At 37.3% G+C, this 22,595-nt stretch overlaps 2 protein-coding genes across 11 annotated transcripts in view; both read right to left on the reverse strand.

Annotated features, from left to right (window-relative positions):
* The window catches only part of LOC149070203 (C-Jun-amino-terminal kinase-interacting protein 4-like), a 46,244-nt gene extending 41,004 nt beyond the window's left edge, over window positions 1–5,240 (reverse strand). For all 10 annotated transcript variants that reach the window (XM_089250120.1, XM_089250119.1, XM_089250118.1 and 7 more), the window contains exons 1-3: window positions 4,508–5,240; window positions 440–560; window positions 80–150 (exon numbers count right to left, since the gene is read on the reverse strand). In XM_089250120.1, coding sequence (XP_089106246.1) covers window positions 80–150; window positions 440–560; window positions 4,508–4,831 — 516 coding nt within the window. In that variant the 5' untranslated portion in view covers window positions 4,832–5,240. The remainder of the gene's footprint in view (window positions 1–79; window positions 151–439; window positions 561–4,507) is intronic.
* A 6,325-nt stretch (window positions 5,241–11,565) lies between these two features.
* l(3)07882 (Nucleolar protein 14 homolog l(3)07882) lies at window positions 11,566–17,132 on the reverse strand. Its single transcript, XM_089249751.1, has 2 exons — window positions 16,850–17,132; window positions 11,566–14,020 (listed from the first exon to the last, which is right to left on the reverse strand). Exon 2 carries the CDS (start codon window positions 13,994–13,996, stop codon window positions 11,621–11,623), a length of 2,376 nt encoding a protein of 791 aa, XP_089105877.1. The 5' UTR covers window positions 13,997–14,020; window positions 16,850–17,132; the 3' UTR covers window positions 11,566–11,620.
* Window positions 17,133–22,595: the final 5,463 nt, after the last annotated feature.

Consider the following 22,595-nt stretch of genomic DNA (forward strand, 5'->3'; position numbering starts at 1 on the left):
CCTTTTCTTCAAAAAAGAAAAATTACCTCACAAGTTCATTCTGGCTATAAGTCTGTTACCATAATGTAAGCTATCTCACCTCTGTGTATCTTTCATGGAGCTTTGAATATTCTTTCTTCATCTCATTTTCTTTTTCCTCTAATCGATTAGCTGTGCAATTACAAAAAGAAAATCAAAATGGTCCCTAAACTATTTAAGGTTTTTATTAATTGGCATAAGCACACAATATTTTCTTTTTGTTTTATATTTCATTAAAATAATAAAAGAGGCCTAACTCTTGAACTCATTAAAAGAGCCTTATCTGTAATGAGAACCACTAGCATAAATGTGATCATGTGGCTCTTGTAGACATACTACTCACATTGTTACTAGATATCATTAGTTCATCAAACTGAAAGCTATATTACATTGCATGGTAATAATAAGAGCATTCACTCACCGTGATCAGAAGAATTTTTAGATTTCAATTCCAACATGCGAACTATAGATTCTAAGCTTTCAACTTTTCCTTGAAGTTCCCGATGATCATCTTCAGTTGAATATTCTATCTCCAATAAGCGCTATACAATAAATGACATTTACAAATCAGATTAAGTTCTCAGATGAAACTTTTATACTTCATTCATTTACCAAATTTGATAATAATTACTTAAATGCAGCTGGGCTTGACAAATCCCAGATGCTAGGTCGCCATGGTGACTAAAAAAATCAGAATCAACATCTAAAATTTTCTTCTAAAAAATCACAATCAACATTATTTTCCATGTGCATGCCACTCTACGGATTTTAATACGCAGACCATTCTATGTTTCCTGCAAAATATTGTTTGGCTGTTCTCTCGTTTTCATAAAAATGTTCAGTGTGTCACTTTTTTTAAGTTCTAAATTGGTTTTTATTTTTGAGTTCATAAAGTCGATTATCACAATGCAGATTGTGTATGTACCTTCACCATGTTGGGCATAGACACGAGAACCTAAGGACTGAGGGTGCTTGTGAACCTTTCAAATAAATCGTAAGAGCGCCTAGTTCCCCCCCCCCCAAGAATTCATGTAGGAACTGTATTACATAATGCATGCCCTCTCCCCCCATGTGGATGATTCTGAATTTCGTACACATGGGAGATCCAGCAACCATGTCCAAAGATGAAAAATCATAAAATAATAGGAGTCTTACATCACCTTGTAAAGTTTGTCCCATAAATTTAGAATCACCCTGTATTTCATGAAAACAATAAAAAATAATAAGTATTTAGTCATAATACTCATAGCATAACTTATAAGTTAGGGCAACATCTTCATCCACGGTTTCAGTAAAGATTATAAATTGAAGTAACGCTTTCGTTTAAAAAAAAAAAAGACTGCCAAAAATGGTAAGAAAATTCAAAAATGTCCCGTAGGATATGTATTGTAATATTTTTTACAGGCAGTGTATTATTATTTTCGAGTCACATGCTTTTATATTTGGTTGCAGTATTTTAGTTATGTTTAACATTAAAATTTTTAATGGCCATTTTCTTTTTAGCCACCTCATTGGGCAATTTAACTGTTGTGTGGCCATTGTGTTTGTATAAGGCCAACCTAGAAAGGAATGGTATTTGGATAAGAAATTTAATTTTCATATTAATTTGTTTTGCACGATGCAAGTTTATATTTTTTCCATGTTTTACCTTGATCTAGATTGTATTGTACGAGAAAAATCTAGTTAAGAAAAATCTTATCATTAGATGAAAGTCTTATCTTATCACATATTTGAAAATATACTTTCAAAAGGAGGGAAGCTGAAAGAATCACAAAGCAGCATGATAACTGCTGATTTGATGTCTGATTAAACAAAAATATAAAAAAATAAACATTTTTCGGAACAAGATTTGGTGTACCGAATTCTTTAGATGTAGATATTTTCTTCTTTCAATTTGACAACAACACAATTCATTGGTTCATGGCAAAAAATGTTATTTTTATTTGAGGCTGTGTTGTGAGTTGCAACAGTCCACCAGGACAGATTAATTTACTGGACACTGACGTTAAGCTGTTTACATCTTTTCTTTCTGATAGCTCCCCTGAACCTTGAAGAAACACATTTGTCCTAGTAGAGTTAAAATTCTGTAACTACGATTCAATAGGCAAAATCCAAATGCACAAAAGAATCCAGGACGTACTGGATAGCGACCCTCTTCCATGTTAGCAGATATGCTGATATAAATTAGAAAAATTTTGTGCTATTCTCAAACTCAAATTCAAGTAACCACTCATAGAAAGTTTTAGGTGCCAATACCAATTTTTTTAGTCCCCGTGGCAACCTGGTAGATGGGATTTGTCAAGCCTTGGTCTGAAATAACTTTTTGAGAATAAAAATACACAACTGTTCATATCGGATTAGCCAAATATGAGTTTGAAAAAATACACATCATAAACAGATCTATATAAATAAGCTAGAAGATTTCCTCCCAGATAGTAAAATCAAAACAATCCTCTTCCGAGACTCTACAACTTGAGAAAACATTATACAAGAACTGACAAAACATGCTATTAGTTGCATAATTTATGTTTTTTACACATCCAGGACCACACCTACAGGAGGATCAGGACTTCATTAAATTCGAGCACAATTGTAGTTTCACAAAGTACAGATGACTGGATACAAAGAAAAGAATTTAGACTTGCTCGGATAGTCACAAGTTGATGGTTTGATCCCCCCACAGAGGAGCGTGACTACTTCTCTTTCCGAAATTATCTTCGTTTTGTATAGTCATCTGCACTTCATATATGCCGGAATGGTGTGCACGAATATGGTGTTGAGCATGAAGTTAACATTGCCATCTGTATTTCAAACTGTGAATAAATTATGATTGAATATTAGTACCGTTGAAGGGTCTGTCGCTCTTTGCGACAAGACTGGTGCTCTGAGAGTGAAACTAGAAAAGCTGGTTCTAAGCTGTCTACAGCCAGGGTATGAAAACATCAAAAAAAAAATATAAATAAATAAAAGATTGGACTTTTTTAAAATTAAAATTAACTGACTGCTTGTTAATTAAAACAAATCTTGCTAATCATTAAGGAAACATATTCTTTTGTCTAATCTCTCAAATTTAATTCAGCATTAATGAATAAACTAACAAACGAAAAATAAACAATAACTACAAGCAAGAAATATAAACTGCAAGAAATTTGTGTTTATGAGACATGAAAGGTTGCTGAACCTGAATTAACTTCACGGATTAACACTTTTCTCATAGAGTGCTTTTATTCATGACCCCCCCCCCCCTTATAAAGTAAATGCCTGGCTGTAACTTAGTATCACATACGTGGTGCGTTTCTCAATTCACTGGGTATACAATCAGAGGGTCAGGCCATTATGCTGAATGACATTCTGGTTGTACATCGAGTGAATCGAGAAAGACACCATATATGTGATAGGCCTACTAGTTTAAACCAGATGAAAAATATTGTATTGACAAGATTGTTTTTTGAGCGATTGATGGATGCTTTTATTATGTGTTTTCGACTTGCCTGATATGTTAAGAATTTACACATTTTTATTCTCCGACAGATTTCATGAGTTTTGGTAAAAAAATAAGCAAACTCTAGAGTTTTCCATTTTTCATATTAAAATCTCAAGTCAAATGGTGTATTGATAATAGTACATTGTTATTTTAAATCAGCGATTGGAAAGAGGAGTAGAATAAAAATCTTTATACAAAAAAATAATTTGTTTCCTTTTTTTTTAATAGGGGAACCCCTCACAGTGCCCCATTACAAATACTTAGTGAAGGCATATCTGGGTGTGTGATTCTCACAAAATTGGCCTAAATTGTGTCCTCAGAGGTTTACAAGGTGCAGTGTGAAGAGTGTTTTTTTCTTTTTTAAATCCAGATTTTTTTGAAGGGTCTGTTTTTCCCGAACCAGAATTAATTTAAACAGAACATTTGTGAATGGTCTGTTTTTCAGATTTGATAATTTGTAAAGGGTCCGGAAAATGCTGCCAAATTTCGACTGGACAGACACCTGCCATAATTGCTTACGGCTTTGGGTTCTCAAACTGTGTGCGCCAATTTTAGTCAAAGGTGCCACTGATAAAGGCTCTTGGAAGAGATTTTTTGTTACACTACTCAAGGAAGCCACGGATAAGTGTTAATTGGAAAAGGGGCACTACAGGAAAAAACATTTCAAAACCACTGGCAGAACAGCTTTGGTATAAAGACAGGTTGGCGATTTTCGGCAACTTTTCTTTCAGGCGCAAAATATGTCCGACCACCCGAGAAAAAGCCACCAGCGCTCTGGACGAATATATTTTTATCCCGCCAGTGACAGCAAAAGCGAGGTTTTACTGTACATATGAGATCATCATTATAAAGGCTTTTTTTTTTTTGGATTTTCACTGCACTATATAGCTTTATTTATAGGGCTTCCCCTCCTCCCTCAAGTAGTCTGCTACTGACACATCACATGAGACAAAATGCTTCGTAGTTAAGAACTGATATTGTACAATGCGAACAGACTGGGCATACCTGCTCCGCGCCTCTCCTTAGCTGCTTCTCCCTCTCGTACTGCGTCATAAGCTGTTCGTTGTCCTCCCTCAGGAGCTCCAGCTCGACTTCATGCTCTTGGTTGTCCATCACAGCCGAATCCAGGTTCTCCAAGACATTGACAACCAATGGCATCAACTCTTTCACTACGTCCTCATCGTACCTCTCGATCATCCGCTCCAACTCCTGGTATATATTACTCGCCAGGGTCTGGACTTTCTCGGACATGACGTGGCTGTCATCGTTGTTATTGGATCCGTAAACAGTTTCTTGCATCGGCGATTCCGGCTCCATTTCGAGCACCATGTAGAGATGGTAATTATCGCCCACACAGAATTGATCTCACGCTGTTTACAAACAGAGGAAACCAAAAACGGTAGAGTTTCACGTATTAATGAGGATGATCACCCCGAACATGGTCGAAACATACACTGCGCGGAGTATTATTGAAATTCTTTTCTATTATACAAAATCTATTAATAGGTATTATCACATATATACACACACACACTCCCAAGGGTCTCGATCTCAATTAAATCCTAGCAATTACGAGAAAAATTTATCTTTTTTTTATAAGACCCTATGACACTGATAGAGTATACGTCGAAAAGGATTAATTTTGTAATTTAAATTATCGGGTATTTGGAAACATATTGGTTTAATTAAAAAACTCATCCTCTTTTGATACGTAGGGAGTCCAAATAAACGCAAAAATCATCTGATGGGAGAATCTAGTGAAATAAATAAGCTCGTTTATCCCATAACCCACGATCACTTTCTGACCCACTCAAAAATTACAATACGACGTTTGCGATTCGCTGGAGCCCGATTTTGAAATATGCGTCGTGAACTTTGATTGAGCGCTGCATATTAAGGCGGACACCCGTGATAATTTCAACTTTAAATAACAAAGAATTATATATATTTTTTTAGAAATTCCCATATTTGTCACATTTGATTTCCAAGAATTCATTCTAATTCGCAGTAAATCTTGAATTCCCACAACTAGCTATTTTCCAATGATTTTAGCAATAATTAGCGAATTTGCTTACTTTTAACATCATTTTTTGACAATAACAGGTAGTCTGCGCTGTTTGGAGAGAGAATCCTAATTTCTTGAAAGTATATATCCACTGGAAAATTTAATTCTCTTTCCAGGAAATACTTTCATAGAGCCATCTGTACTCATGGAACGGAACCAGAATTTATTCATCTGTCTCCAGCGAAAAAAACTTGTTTTGCGAAAATGAGGGCCATCTGTTCAGAGAAGTCGGAACTAAACCGCAGTCCTCTGCATACAAATTTAGCCACCGTATGCTATTGGCGCTACCTATCAATTGGAGTCAGAACTAAAGTTAACTTGACAGAACGAAACAACACTTAAAGCAAAATATAACCTCGGTAACCGTTTCATCCAACAGTTGGGCCAGGATAAGGTCGGATTACACTATAACAGTTTCATAAAAGTCCATTTATAAAACTTTTATAGTGTAATCCCGACCCGACACTGAAATTTTTTTTTTATAAAACTTGAAAAATACAACCAATAAACTTATTGATTACATTTGATCAAAAATGTAACCGGAAACTCATTGGTAGCATTTTTCAAGTTTAATGTGACAGTTTTTACAAAACTTAGGAAATGCAACGAATGAAAGCGCATCTGTTTCATTCGAGCAAATGAAATCAATATAGGCTTGTTGGATGTTTTTTTCCCAAGATTTGTAAAAGGTCTTTTATTAAACTTTTATAGTGTAATGCTAGCCTAACACTAGTTCCCAGTGTTCCTGAAAACGCAATCTTCCCTGGCAACGTCCTTTGCATATGCTTACAAAAGATGGCACCACCACCATAAATCTGTCTACAATAGATAATGCTACTGGACCATAAACAAATCAATGTTTTTTCAATCAAAACAGAACTGCTTTGCTTTTTTTTGTCTCGCTCTGACCACTGAACCTCAATCCTCTCTTACTGCATTATTGCCCAATTCACATCTTGTACATAAACATGAGCCAACTTTGTCTTTTCAACTTGTCCAATCTAATCTACAAAATTATTCATAAAAAGTATGAACAAAGCATTCAGATTATCAGAGAATTGCAAGATTTCATGCTGTCCAAATAAGGTATTACTGTACAATTGAGCAAACAATATTTGCAGTAGTAAAGGCCTAGGCAAACCCCCACATCCAACAGCAGGGCCCTACGTAGTAAATTTACAGTGTGAAAAATCAATGTATGAAAACAATTGTTCTGGGGAGCCCAGTAAGCTCCACACTTGTGGGAGTCATGGTCCTAGGGCAGGGAATCTTCAACCTTTCTCTTGTCGCGAGCACTGCCTATATCCCCTCATTAAACAAAGAGCACTTCTTACGGCAACTTTGCAGACATGTCTGAAATCGGCGTAATCCTTGAATGCCATTTTTACAGGCCGTTTGAATGAAGCATTCATCAAGTGCTTGCAAGCACAAAATCGGACACAAGCATTGATTACTCTTGGTGCTTCGAGGAGCGTTGTGTCTCTCGCGAGCAACAGGTTGAAGATGGCTGTGATAGCATCTGCCTTGCTTGGAGGCAATTTTAATATTTTCAACAATTTCAACAGAGATTGGTCAAAGCATGTAAATATGCATGGGAAAAAATCAAATAAACACAAGATAGACAGAATCTGCTTCACATACAATTTTTTTACCCTGAAAAGTAAAAATCACCTAAAAAAAGAACTGGGAAGAATCATAAAAAATGTGCAAGGACATCTGCGAAAATATATGAAATGACAGAGAAACTGAGATGAGCAGTAATTGTGCACATATTTCACACGCCTCCCAGCATGCACCCATTCATAAGGGGAATATTAACGAGACATAGGTGGATAATTTTAGCGGTAGTAACTGTCTGTCAATCAGAAATAAATGCATATAAGTCTGTCAGTACTGAGTGGGAAATAAAATTATCCTGTTCTAAAGAGACTGACACACAGTCCCCTTGCACATGCCCCTACTTAAAAAAAACGAAAACCTGTCTAAACAAATTAAAAAAAAACTCATAGGCCTACTGCTTTCAGGCACCCCATTCCTTGCTTGCAAACTAATTATACCAGTAGTGTATTATATAACTGAAATTGTGAATATGACTCAGACTGACTAGGTTTTATAACCATCCGAAGGTAAGACTCCTGCAAAGACAACTAGTGTAGCCTGATGTGAACTCAAGTTGATAAAATGGAAGAAGCTGTTTTGTCTCCCTTAAAGAAAAGAAAATGTACACATCACAGATTCATTTGATTCAAAAGTGTTTACAGGTGGGGATGACATAGGGGGCCTTATTCTCTCACGACAATGCAGAATTAGAAATATTTTTGCAAAAACTGTAAAATTGGAAGAATTTTTATACTATCTATTGTTCCACAAAAAACAGATGTTGTACTGGGAAGTCAATATATTGAACATTTGGAAAATAAATTAGATTTCAACAGAATGAAATATTACAGCGAAAATCCTGTATGGCGATAATCACCTATATAACAATATTAATCTCTCTGGTCCCAAAGCATTTTTCTAATGTTGATATACATTAGGGTGAGGCAACCTATTTTTCAACTTTCTAAAAGTTCACTTCCACCCCCTAATTTTATTCCAATCAACAAAACAAAAAAAAAAAAACTGATCCGTGTGAAGTTTCAGCTCCAACGGACAACTGCAAGGCGATCCTCAATCACTTTGAAAATGGAACAAAGTAAACAATGTTAATTCCCTATCCACAATGATTAATTTCGTTCAGAAGTGAATGAATGCCAGGACTCTGCCACCAGACTTATAGTGCTTGCAGAAATCTCTTCTAGACAGCTTCGTGACAGTCTGGAACAAAGTCTCTCTGGTCTCAATCTAACAATCTGGGTGCTAACAGGTGGGTATCTAAGTCTCAGTGCATGTCTAGCGCTGTGTCTGATTTTTCGGTGCTGTTATCCATATTTCAGAAGTATAGTGTAATGATTGAACATTTGTATTATTGTAGGCCGGTTGCTCTCTGTGCCGAGACTTTTTAAGGGGGTGATTGGCTGGCATTTGTGCCTCGAAGTTGGGAACTGCAGAAAACCAACTTCAGCCGACCATTACCATAGCACAGTCCATTTGAAAGCAGTATACACTTCCCTATCTTGACCATTTTTTTTTCTTCTTGGAGAAATTTATGAGGATACATCCAGGGAACCTCGGCAATTGTTTGAAAACATCCTGAATCTAATTTCCCAAAAAAATTTGTACAAACCGTAAAAAACACTCAACTGCTACTAAATCTATTTTTTTTAAGAAAAAATAACATTCAATGTTTATTCCTTTACATTGTTTTGATTAAAAAAAAATTATTGCTGTAGATGTAAAAATGCGTTTATCTTATGAAAGTTTATTAAAAAAAAACCTAATATTTATCAAATTTTTCATGTTATTTCTGATATTTTTCAAATTCAGACTCAGAATGTTTTCAAACGTTGTTTTTTATTGAATGTTTATTGTTGCGGTTGCCTGGATGTGTCCTTACCCAAGAAAAAAGATGGTAGAGGTATGGAAGTGTATACCACTTTTGAATTCATTGCTTATATTTTGTTCCAACTTCAAAGCGTTTGAGGGTCGCCTAGCAGTTGTCCAATTCAGCTAAAACCTTTGCACAGATTGGTTTTTTTGTTGATTGGAACAGGATTGGAGAGTGGGAGCAGCAAAATTTTAACGCTTGAAAAAATACTTATAGCTAAGAGGGCCACCAACAATGATACACTTCTCTGGTTCCTTGAATATCTTTATACAGGAGTTTTTTTCTCACTGTATATTAAAATATTGTAAAATTCTCCAAGGACTCCTAGTTAAGAACCTCTGATTAAAAACAGAACAAAAGCAAGAATGAAATGAGTGCCGTATTGTGTTCCAGGTATCCTTTATACAATATGTTTAAAATGTAGCCCCATTGTTGCACCAAAAAAGGACTAAAATACTTCCATCGTAATATGAAAGTATTGTAAAATCCACTTACATACAAAATGTTGACTTCACCACATGGTCTATAAAAAGATCCTCTACCGGGCAAATAATATTTTGCAAAAATTTCCTTCCATCAACATTTGTGTACTTCAACATACAACAGTAACATTTCCATTTTTTTCATCCTATGCAAGACCTATGATTTTAAATATTTTTGTAACCCCCCCCCCCTCTTTTTAGGGATCAATATAATTCTCCCTTACGGTTCTCACACTGTGTTTCTTGGGGTGCTAGTGACTATTCTTCAGCTCAAAATTATCCTCCTCAGGAGTAGTGGGCAGTAAATTGCTTAGAGATAGGTCAGAGTTGTCAGTTCATCTATTTATATTTTCCCTGATGGCAACAAATTAAACTAATTTAAATTTTAGACCAATCACATTCATCTCTACCTGCTGCAAGCTTTTAGAGCACATAATTGCCAAGGAAATCTGTTCGCACCTTGATTTAATTAACTTTTTCCCTAACCAACACAGCTTTAGATCATCTGTTTCCACTCAATTAGCCCTTTTCATTCACGACTTATCGATTCAGTATTGATAACAACCTGCAAACTGATATCATACTTGGATTTTTCTTGGAGTGCCCCATAATAAACTTCTTAAACTCCAAAACCTTGGCCTATGTATTTAATTACTTAAATGGGCGGAGGACTTCTTTGTTGATTGCAGTCAGTTTGTTTCAAGGGCCAAAACTCCTCATACCTGAGTCAAGTCTGGCATGCCTCAGAGAGTAGAATCAGTCTTCTCCCCTTTTTGTTTCTAATTTATATTAAAGACCTACCAATATCAATCAATCGCTCCACCAGATTTTTCAACGATGATTGCATTACTTATGAAATGATTTACAGCAGATCCGACCAAGATTCTCTCCAAGGACAATCTTAACACTATATCCAAATGGTGCTCGTCTCGGCAACTACCTCTAAACATCTCTAAAACAGTCTTCATGAAACTTACCAACAAAAGATTCCCCCCCCCCCTTAATTAATACACAGAGGTTTCCCATTACAAATACCTGAGTGTGACAATTTCTGCCGACCTCCGTTGGAATCTCCACACCAATTACATATTTAAAAAATACCTCCAACACCTTTTTTTCTTTTGTCAGAACCTTAAATATTCCACCTGCCATCTCCGACATCTATGCTTCCAAACTTATATCCTTCCTGTCCTCTATGTTTGTGAAATTTGGGACTCCCCTCCCATACACAAACCAACATAGATAAGCTGGAATATTGAGAAGACACCAACGAATAAGGCAAATACACACTTTTGTGTATTTGCCTTATTCGTTGGTGTCTTCTCAATATTCTTGGGAAAAGTTGATCAACTCTTCTAAGCTGGAATATATCCAAAATAAATCTACTTGCTTTATTTTAAACTGCTGGTCTTCCAAACGCCAACTTAATATACTACCACTCACCTCCCATAGATATATCACTTGCTTAATCCTACTTTTCAAAATTATCCACGGCTATTTTAACATTGACAATTCCCATATTCTAATCGAAAATCTTCACAATTTTCCGATTAGACTAAATCACTCAAAAAAATTGAAACCTTTCCTTGCATCCACAGATTGCTTCAAATTTAGTTTTTTTTCCTGTCAAACAATTACTGATTGGAGAGAGAGAGAACAACCTTCCATCAAATATAGATTGTACCTCAATTTTTCATCAATCGTTTCCTACGTCAAATATCATCACTGCATTCTCTTGTATAGGCCTCGGCCAAACAATATCGTATAAATAAATAAAAATAAAATCTTTTCTTCATAGTCTATATAGTATATATGATGAGTTTCATCACAATTGGCACTGGGGAAGAAATCCCATTTCAACAATCAGTTTTTATGTAACAATGAGATAGATTCTGTACCCATTTGATATGAATGGCAAGAAATACAAAAATTTGCATGTTCATTTATTCTTTTGATCGAAGTTGAATGCATCAGAACGTAAAAAATCAATTCCAAAAGACTATTTGAAGAAAAACACATGCAAAATGCATCGACCTACTGAATGGTTTAATTCAATACATAAGCGACCGTAAAGTTCATGCTGCTCATTTGCGTTTAGCAAATTTCTTGCATTCACCTTGTTGAATAGACAATTCTTGATACAACTGCTTCACTTTTCTCTTTCTTTCTGCATCCGCTTCCATTCTTTCTTGGATCTGTTTGCGTGCCACGAACTGTGCATCTCTTCTCACTTCCCGCAGAATGCTTTTCTCCTCCCTTTTGATTTTCTGTGATAACTTCTTCTCTAAAGAGATCTGTTTTTGCAGCGTCATTTTCTTGTCACTGTCGTTCATCTCAAACCTTGGTTCGAACATTTTCAGCATTTTTGGCTTCCTTCTAGGAAACGTCAAGTACTGTTTAACTGTTTCTTTACTACCAAGAAATTCCTTAAGGTTATTCACAGAAGTTGAGAGTTTATCAGGATAGAGATGCAAGGGTAAATGATCACATAACACTTTTGTTCGAGAAAAGATCTCCGCAAAAGATGGCAGTTGACAGTATAACTCTGCAAATTTATGCAGCTGAGTTACAGCACAAAACAAAATTGATACTGAGAGGTCTGATGATTTCTTCAACTTTGATTCCTTCGTAAAAAGATGCAAATTTATACTCGATGGTTCAGTTTCCACTTTTGAGTCAATGAAAAATATCTTTTTACCTTTCAACAATTTCTTGTTCGGACATTTATTTGAAGGGGAATCTACAGAAGCCATGTGTAATACAGCTTCGAGAAAAAATATCGGCTCTGTAGCTAATCTTTTCGAAAATGAAACATATTCGTAGAATAGACAGCTAATGAACAGTCTGGAAAGTATGTTTTTAAGAGTAATTTTGTAGTGGGAGGTAAGAATATCACTCATCATGAGCATACACGGAGTTACAATCTCATGACGGTAATCTGATGTGGGGTATAAGATCGCTGAAAACTTTAAAGCCACTAAAATATCAAGGCTCGGGAAATCAACATCAGATGTCTTTGTTTTCTCGTAATCAGACAATTTTTTCGCTAAGTATTTTTTAAAAATCAACCCGGTTTTAAGTCCGGTTATTTGTGTCAACGAATATAAGTGTGGAGTCGCTACGTCTAAAAATCCCAGCTCTTTTGTACGAGAAATTTTGTTGACATATTTCAGAAGAAGACAGAAGAACAGATCCAACTTTTGCTTCGTATTATCATCAAGGTTTTGACGATTACTTGTGATCATGCTATCGATCAAATTAGTAGCTTCTTCTTTAGATTTATCAGTCAGCAAGCGAGTCAAATGATCTAGAGTTTGGGGTACTTCAATTTTAACAACATCAACATTGTTGGCATCCTGGGAGATCTCTAAGGTAGAGTCTTCAAAATCCTCATTGTCAGATGAGAAATCTATTTCGGTACCATTTTTGGCAAAACCATCACTCTCTGCCCCACTTCCGATAGTTGATTTCAGTTGTTCATCATCATCATCATCATCTGAATAATCATCATTTTGCTTCTCAGATGTCATTTCTGTTCCAATTTCATCTTCAAGATCCAGTCCATCATATATACTGTCAGGAGATAAATCGTCTTCAACTTTTGGTTTGTTATCGTCTTCTACCATTCTTTTCAATCGTTCGTCTTCTAGCTTTTTCAGCTTGATCAGTTCTGCTTTCTTCATATCTTCTTCACTTTTTAGAGGGTCAGCGGGCTTACCTCTTGGTTCAAATCTCAACTCTTTCACTACCATATCGTATGGATCCACTTGTCCAACACTCTTGCTTTCAGTGTCGTCTTTCACCGAACGCAACAAAGAATGAAAGTTTTTCCACTCTTGATCTAGTTTCTCCGTCAAGTCAACATTCATTTCTTTCTCTGCTTTCTTTTCCTCTTTCCGCTTCTTACTGTCAAGGATAAGTTCACCAATGATTTCTTTGTGCGTCTTCTGATCGTCCTCTGCCCCATCAGATTTCTTTGTAAGAAATCCTCCGAAATGGGCTTTGTCAACGTAATCTGAACCCAACTGAGCATCCTCATTGTCGTCATCGGAATCTTCATCGGGGAAGTCAAATTTCTCTATTTCAGAGAGTGGTTGTCCATAATGTGTGAGAGCTTCCTCGTCATTCAAGTTGTACACATCCTTCTTGTATTTCTTTTTCCTTGCTATAGTCATTCTTTCAACTATCATATCTTCTTTCGACAAATCATCACTGCATTCACCGATACGTCTATCAATAAAAGCGTTAGATTTTTTTGTTAACGTCAAGCTCTTTTTAAATATTTCAGCTCGTCTTTTCATAGCTCTGCTTCGCGAAACCCCTGGTTTTCCTTTGTCATTTTTTAGTTTTTGTCCGAGAACGTTGTGTCTTTTCTTGTTGATTTTCAGTTCAAAAGGATTCACTTCTTCTTTGCCATCTTTATGCTTTTTAACGAAATTTGGCCTTTTCTTCTTTGCCATGATTCTCCACTTTTTCAAGTATACCTAAACAAATAACAGAAAATAAATATTAATCGCTGAGCATTTCTTTTCATAGTATACTATAAATATTTTGTAAAACTACTATTCACTCATTTTTCATTTTAGTTATTAACATGCAATGGTAAAGTCCAAACACAGTGCACTCTGATGTCTGATTCTGCGAGTCGGAATGGAACTATTATAGATTGGTTAAAAAACCTGAAATTCAAGTTTTCAACAATTCAGCATTGGCTCCAACTAGCAGAATTTGAAAGCAATGGCAGCCCCGCAACAAGCATTGCATATAAAATAACCTAAACTTCACATTAAGTTAACAACACATAAGCCTACATCCCAACATGTAGCGATTCGTTAGAAGTTCAGCAGAGGAATGTGAAGTTTAATAGTAGAAGAATCGGAAACCAACGTGCACTATGTTTGCACCCATACGGTGATGCCTTGTAATTCGACAGAATTCACTATGGAATTTGTGGGACAGTTTTTGTTTTTCACGTCTGTATGGCAATTTCATGTGGTCAGAGAGAGAGAGAATTCAAGTCAAATCGTGTGAGATTTAGGGTTGCCAACTGCTATGGATTGTCAGTAGTTTCTATGGATGGCCACTTTTGAAACACGGAGCTATGGGAAACAGTCTCAATACTACGGAAATCAGTTTTAAAAAAATTGAGTCTTTGTTTCGCATGGTGTTTTAATTATTTTTATGAAACTGCATTGATCTTTACCGTGATGGTGAATTCGTATATGCATGTTACAGAGTTCAAGAGAAAACAAGTTTGGAGCCAATCTGCTTTGTCTATGTGCGCAAGGCAATCTGTAAAGCCGTGTCTACCAATGCTTCTAAAGCAGAAAGCCTCCATGCAAAGCTTTGACATAAACGAAGTCGTCACCTGTAGCCATTGGATATAGCAGATTGACGTTTGCTAAATCTTCACTTTTTTGCAGTATATCCACTGACTGTAGGTGAAATGCATGATTTGACACGAGCTTCGTGCAGAGGCTTTCTACTATAGAAGGTGTTGGCTCTAATTGATGCCCAAATGCACAACAACCTGTTTTCTGCTAAAACCGTCCAACGCTGTGGGATAAAAACCAATTTTTGAATGGTTCAGGGTGGTGGGTCCGGACTCGGCTTCATTTGTGTGGTGCATGGTCGAGCTCACAGAACTTGTGTCAGAAAGAATTTTTTGTCATAGTTGCTGCAAAAGCTCGGATACGGAGAAAATGGTGTGGGGGGAGGGGAATCTAGGGTTGCTAGATGTCCGTATGTAAAGTCCACAAGGGGGGTATGCAGGTTGGGATCGCATTGAATATTCATGAATTATTAAGGGACTCAGTGATCTAGTAACATTGCTTCGAGAGGTGGGGGGGGGGGGGGTTCTTGTAAAGAGCCTTATAGGTTCCAGTGTCACTGAGGTGCTGTATTTAATGAACTTTGAATTTAAAAAAAATTATGTTAACACAGTACTGCCATTAAGAGGGGTTGTTTTACTGTAATTCAGGGTCGCAACTAGATGCTTGGTCAGCACAAATTTTAGCACCGCTTGCAATAATGAAGAGTTTAAAGGGTGAAACTTGCACCCTCTCTGGTCTGGAGCCAGGAGCACGAGACCCAGCTCCTCCCCCCTGGTTGCAACCTTGCTGTAATTACCTAGTGATACTACTATTCTCTGAACCTCAAGTAAAGCCATTGAAATCAGTAAGCACATAGACATGGCACATCAACCTGTAAATATGTTAGGATTTGAATTACTAAATTGGATATGTAGGCTGCTGACCAAGTATTTTTTTAACATATTAACTGGTGGGGTTTTGGCCCACTAGTAACTTACAGCATATGCAGTTGGAAATGTCTACCTCTGCATCATTTGAAGCTGAGAAATATCTGTCTCGACTGTATTTGCAACAGAAGATGTCTGCCTCAGCTTCATTTGCAGCTGAATCTGCCTCGGCTGAATTTGCTGCAGAAAATGTATGTCTCGGCTTCATTTGCAGCTGAATCTCTGCCTCAGCTTATTCACAGCTGAAGATGTCTGTCTTTGCTCAGGCACAGATCCTAAGGGATGCGAAAGGAACAACGGCTTTTCCTAAAAGCCGAATTAATAGGAGAAAATTTGTGTGTCCCGTAAAATACGTGATGATCAAATAAACCTGTACAATTAACCAATCTATCACATCCATTTGGATTTATGCCTGGACTGTGAAGCTCTTTAAGGAACTCAAAGGTTATTGGAAGCCTGATTAAAAACCCCAGATTTAAATAAAGTAACTTAAGACTAGCTTAGATGTTTGGAGCTCAAGACCCCCTAAGCAGAATGTTTTGAATTAGTCTGCAATGAGATCTCAGCTGACTGGAAATGTTCTGCGGCAAAAACATCCATAATAGGGTTTTCTTCAGTATTCTTAAAATCCTTCCAGATTATTCTGCGATATACCTACGTCACAGATTTCTATATTCTGCTCTGGGGCTCAAGACTACTGAAAAACATCTTGATCTTTTCCAGCCAATGTCCGGTATAAGACGGACCAATAAAATAACAAAAATTGTTCAAATATATTTTATTTACCTTTCAGCATTATATATATTTTTTGTAAAGACATAAAAATTTGTATCGGTCATGCACAAATATATATTTTATATCTAGTTTTGATAAAAGGGTACACGAAGCTCCTATACGTGGATATAGAAATTTTATAATGTGTATCGAGGAATAAAAGCTTTGAAGTTATTTCAATAAATGGGAAACACAATGTTTATTAGATGAAACTTGACACGTCTTTTTTTCGAAGCTAACAATAAATGTTAAATTTAAAAACTGATTAAAAAAAACTTACAAATTAATGAAAAACGAGTCGGAACTTTTTTTAAACACCAAGTCGTTGAAATTTCAACTTGGTAATCACGATTCACCGTTTTCAAATAAAAATATGCATTCAACACGTCCACGCCGTATCTTAAAGATAAACAATAGTCTCAGTTTAAGAAATCGAGGAGAGAAAGGAAAACATTCTGAACTGAAAGTTTGAAATCCATCGTCTAAGTTTTTTAGTGACGTAACAAACATTTTGGATATTTGGTGGCAGTGATCATTGAGCTATAAAAGTAAACTTTCCTCGAGAGAAATATGGGACATCGGGATTCCAAATATGGGAAAGACCATACTCAAGACCATATTTGATTGGAACGATACGGGACTTTTTTAATTGTCACCCACTGAGCTATAAGTAAGTTTACTTATAGCTCAGTGTTGTCGCCAAAGTACAGTCAACTCTTTGTTTACGAACAACTCGGTTTGCAAACAATTTGGGTTCGGAACAACGAAAAATGATTCGGTTTACAAATCAGGCTTTACGAAACACAAGGTTTTTTTACCTTATCTCGCGATAAGGATGTTTCAGAACTCTGTGGTCACGTGGCTATTTTTTTTTTAATTGAGGGTTTTAACAACTGGCTGTTGGAAAGATGAATTTTTTGGAAAGAGCGAAAATTCAACTGCCTTTGCGGTTAATCGAACTCATGCACTTTCCGGGTTAACGCCCTAGGTCATTAGACTACAAAGGCAACGAATCTCTCAATCTTTTCTTGGAGCTATTGTGCACTGAAAGGGACCGTACATGGCCGGAAGAAATATAAACAATCCCTACATTTCTAGCTACATTGTAGGAATTTAGCGCATCGTGATTGGACGAAATGAGTGACTGATGAAATTTCTGCTCGCGACGTTTAAGAATTTAATTGTCTCAAAAAATCAACGAATAAGGCATACTAAAGGATACTACTATACAGGACATACTATACTATACATACATACTGTACAGGATACATACTATACAGGACATACTGAAACTACATTTAATTGTGCTTGAATCCGACATCCACCGTTAGAGCAATTGTTATAGTACGAAATTCACGTACCGAAGGTTGTATGTTCGATTCGTTCTGGAACCCATCCGATTTCTTTTTTTTCACATCCTCCCATCTTTGCTGTCGTTCCCTGATTTACTAAAAAATGCTTCCATTTTTGTTTCTGATTTAATCGAATGCGGTTCATGGGCATCGAGAAGACAATAATAACGGCTCGCGAGAAGCGAGCGCACAGCTATTATTTACTGATTCAATAAAAAATACTTTCATTTTTCGTCAATGAACTTTGAAATTCGGTTTCACCCAAAACTCTGCCTCTCGTGACATCTTGTTAGATTTTTTGCTCTCAATAACCAATCACCGGCATGCGAATGCTTCCTGTGTTACTAAGAAAGTAGGGATTGTAATTACACGGCCGGACCTTACTCAGGCCAAGCTAAAAACTGCTGACGCTACCCCCAGATGGGGACTTATGAGAGGATGACATCATACTCCGCTTATCTATTCGAAGGTTTTAACAATTGGCTGTTGGCTGTCGCTTGTTGTGAACTTGGCCTGAGCAGGGTCACCTTAAGAGCATCATGGGTCCCCGGGCCAAGTGATTTTTCTGAGGCCCTACCTTGCAAATTCTCAAAGATTTCAACCAGTTCTCATGTTTGTGAGGCCCCATTCTCTTGAGGTCCCCGGGCCGTGCCTGGGCAGGGCCATGCATTAAGACGGCACTGAGCCTGAGTAAGGTCCGGCCGTCCATGTACGGTCTCCCTTTCAGTGCACACGATCTCCAAGGCAAGATTGAGAGACTCGTTGCCTTTGTAGTCTAGGGCGTTCACTCGGAAAATGAAAGGACGTGGGTTCGATTCCCGAAAAGGTAGTTGAATTTTCGTTCTTTCCAAAACATTCATATTCGTAACAGCCAGTTGTTAAAACCTTCGTATGGATAAACTGAGAGTGACGTCATCCTGTCAAGAGAAGAGCAGAATTTTATTAATGTTCACGATCTCAATTACGATTTCTATTATCCACTCTGTGATCCACTGTTATTTCAAACTTCAAGAAAACTCTACATTAGAGAACGTTTTTATAAATGTTTTACAATAATTTTTTGGCATAAAATTATACAAATACAAATACAAATACAGCGCCACAACAGGCAAAATGCCCAACGAGGTGGCTGAGAAAAAAATGCCCATAACAAATATGGATGTCATATACTGTGTTTCAATTTAACAATTTTTGAGAAACACTGTCATAGGCAGATACTCCACACAAGCCACTACTTGTAGGTATCGAATACCAAATTGTCCGCAGAGCAGTTAGTCCTTAAACATGATACTTACATAACATGAAGATTCAAGAATTTAACATTTTCACTTCAAAATATAGAAGGCAGATAGCAGAATCTATAGAACACAAAACACTTACAATTCTTACAACATATATGTTAGGGCACGGGTTTTCAACTGGTGTCCCGCGACAGCTTTTTTAGGGTTCCACATGATCAAACGCCATGGAACCCTTAAAAATCTGGGAACCCGGAGAGCTTTCAAAGAAGAAAACTCTCTTGTTATTGACGCGCGCAAAGCTGTTCTTTGTTTTAAGTTTTAAATAAAAAAATGCCAATAAAAAAATTCCAGATCACTTGGAGGACTAATCTAGAGAGTGTGCAAGTATGTGAGTAGCCAAAACAGTGTGCAGGTGTGTGAGTGACCAAAACAGTGTGCGAGTATGTGAGTGACCAAAACAGTGTGCGAGTATGTGAGTGACCAAAACAGTGTGCGAGTATGTGAGTGACCAAAACAGTGTGCGAGTATGTGAGTGACCAAAACAGTGTGCGAGTATGTGGGTGACCAAAACAATGTGTGAATATGATATGCGAGTGATAAAAAGAATGACCTGGTGTGCGAGGGGTGAAAACCGTGACCTAGAAGGTGTAAAAGCATGTTAACAACCGAAAGAGTTACTTTGACACAGAAGCATATTTACGGTGGGAGGGAGGTTAAGCAGGCTATATAGTCCAGGGCGGCTAATTAGGGGGGGGATGAGTAGTCAAGAAAACTAGACTAATGTGGATGAAGGATTACAAAATTTGTCATTGTGGCAAAAAAAGCCACAAAACTATAAATCCGCCTCCGGAGGGAAGGAGGAGCGGACAAAGCCCTCACCGGAGGGCCCTAAAATGATATGACCATTGTCAATGGCTCGAACTTCTGCGTAGAAAAAAGGGGCATTTGCCCAAGCGCCACCACCAGCTATTTATCATAATACCTGATCCAATTATCGTGGAATGCCCCCCTATACACCCGAGAAGGCCCACCGGGCTGTACTTGGCAAAGCCATGCGTTATGAGTAGTTTAGACTCAGGCAGTATCTTCCTTTTGCAATTCAGAAACAAACGAAATGGCGAAACAATGCTCGTTGCCTAATAATACAGGGTGGGCGAAAAGTCGGTAGAAACTTTAAAAATGAATAAAAACTGGAAAAATAACCGAAATAAAAAACGGTTTGCAGGGTTAGCATCGCTAAAGGTCACGGGAATTTTTTGACAAGGAAAAAAACCCCCTCACAAAACAGCCGATAGGTGGCGCTGACGTACACAAATCATAGAAAAGATACGCAAATAACAAACAGAATGCCTCCAAATCGTTTATTACAGTAGTACAGTAGTATGTGTTCACACATGACCACCACCACGGGGGACAACACATTGCAGGCGAGTCACAAATCCAGCAACGGCAGAGTGCAGAAGGTCCACATACACGGTTTACAACGGTGAACTGGTGGACTGATGGTTCTTATAACCGTCTCATTTGCATATTTCCACCGAAGTCGCTCGTACCGGCGCCACCTATCGGCTGTTTTTTTAGTTATTTTTTTTCCTATCTGAAAAAAATTCCCGTGACCTTAGCGATGCTAACCCTGCAAACCATCTTTTATTTCGGTTTTTATTCATTTTTAAAGTTTCTACGCACTTTTTGCCCACCCTGTAAATAAATATCCTCCGTTGAAAAGCACCGTTATAATAATGTATACATATTAGAAGCGGTTCTGTTTTGGATATAAGGAATATTCTGTTTTCTATATAATGAACTTAACTGAAGATGCGTGTGCATGCGTCCTGATGTCTAAGTGTAGGAATTTCTGGCAACTCTTCTTCAATGCTTTCTCTCGCATATTGAGTACGTAAATAATAAGTATTATCATTGCGCACGCGCACACACACGCATTGAAACCCCTGCCGTCATTTATGAAGCATAAAAAATACTAAGCATCAGCCTGCTTAAAAAAAATCCCGTCGATGAATAAAAACTTTTATTTCGGTGGTACCAAGGATCCTTTTTTTTCCAGATATTTTGCTCTTTTATTTCTCCTGCGCAGACCTGTTGTTTCCCTGCGCACAGAATTTCAATGTGCAGAATGACAAAATAACATCCTACCTTACAGAATGTAGGGAATTTCTGCGCAGCAAAAAAATATTGCATGCGGAAACATTCTCAGACTCTAAACGTCCACATTTTGTAAACTTATTCACGGAAAGTATTGGAAATAACTGTGCAGTACAGAGTTATATTACATGCAAAAAACATAATTGAACTCGAACTCCTACTGACACCTGTCAAATGAAAAACACAACAATTATAATGCTTCGACTAAATTTGCGACCGGTTTTTTCAATTAATGTGCCGCATGAAAAAAAAAAAAACCAATAAGGTATGATATTAATAAATATTTTTTGAGCAATGATATAAATTAAATGATCAAGTTTGCTGCAAATTTTCAGCAGTTGTTACTTGTGTGTGGTAAAATAATGTTAGTAAAACCCGCAAATAGCGGAAACCGTTTTTTTCGCTTTTTGTAATGCTGGTTTGGATTCTAAGCATAGGTTTTACGTATGTTATTTTACAGCAAATAAATATCAACTGTTAAAGTTTTGCAGCAAATTTGATAATTTAATTTATATTATTACTCAAAAATATTTATTAATATCATATCACGATTATTTCAGTCAAAGCCCCATTGTTCGCGTGTGGGAGATCATATTCACCTTCTGGTGATGTTATAATCAGAGCTCTTGATTCGTGAATATGCCTGGCAACGGTCTGACAAGACGTCAACCTCGTGAGTCGTCTCAACCATGAGTTCAACTGGCCACGACATGAAGACCCATGGTTCCACATCCCACAGTAGAGCCCCTACTGTGGGATGGTGGGTAGGCCGCCCCTGCATGGGGTATGCTGATATCTTTGGTGGGCCGCAGGTAAGACTCTTTACGGGCCCCTCTATTATGAATTTACAGTGTGAAAAACAAAAAATGACGAGAATCATCTAAGGCCTCCCGGGCTGGAGCCCTACCAGCCCCCACTACCTGGAGGACCTCAGTTGAATATGGGCTTCCATGATGAGATCTGGCACAATGGCTAATGACAATATATATGTATATTAAGAGGTGGTGACGAAGCTCTCTTTCATTGTTTCCTGGGACTACGATGCTGTAGAGACGGCAGTAGGGACACACTTTTTTTTGAATAAACATTCAAAAATTTGTTTGAGTTCCGCAGAACAGCCTTATAACTACCAAGAAGTCCGCGAGAAACTTTACGTTGGAAACCCCTGCGTTAGAGGCCCACATACACTCTGGCAACACACATTTCGGCATGTACCAATTCGTTAAAAATCCCTCAGACCAGTGGTTCTTAACCCTTTTCTGATTAGCGGAGA

Source organism: Pholcus phalangioides, unplaced genomic scaffold, assembly GCF_987345545.1.
Source record: "Pholcus phalangioides strain wild (caught in Gottingen) unplaced genomic scaffold, Ppha-v1.0 ptg000022l_1, whole genome shotgun sequence".
NCBI lineage: Eukaryota > Metazoa > Arthropoda > Arachnida > Araneae > Pholcidae > Pholcus > Pholcus phalangioides.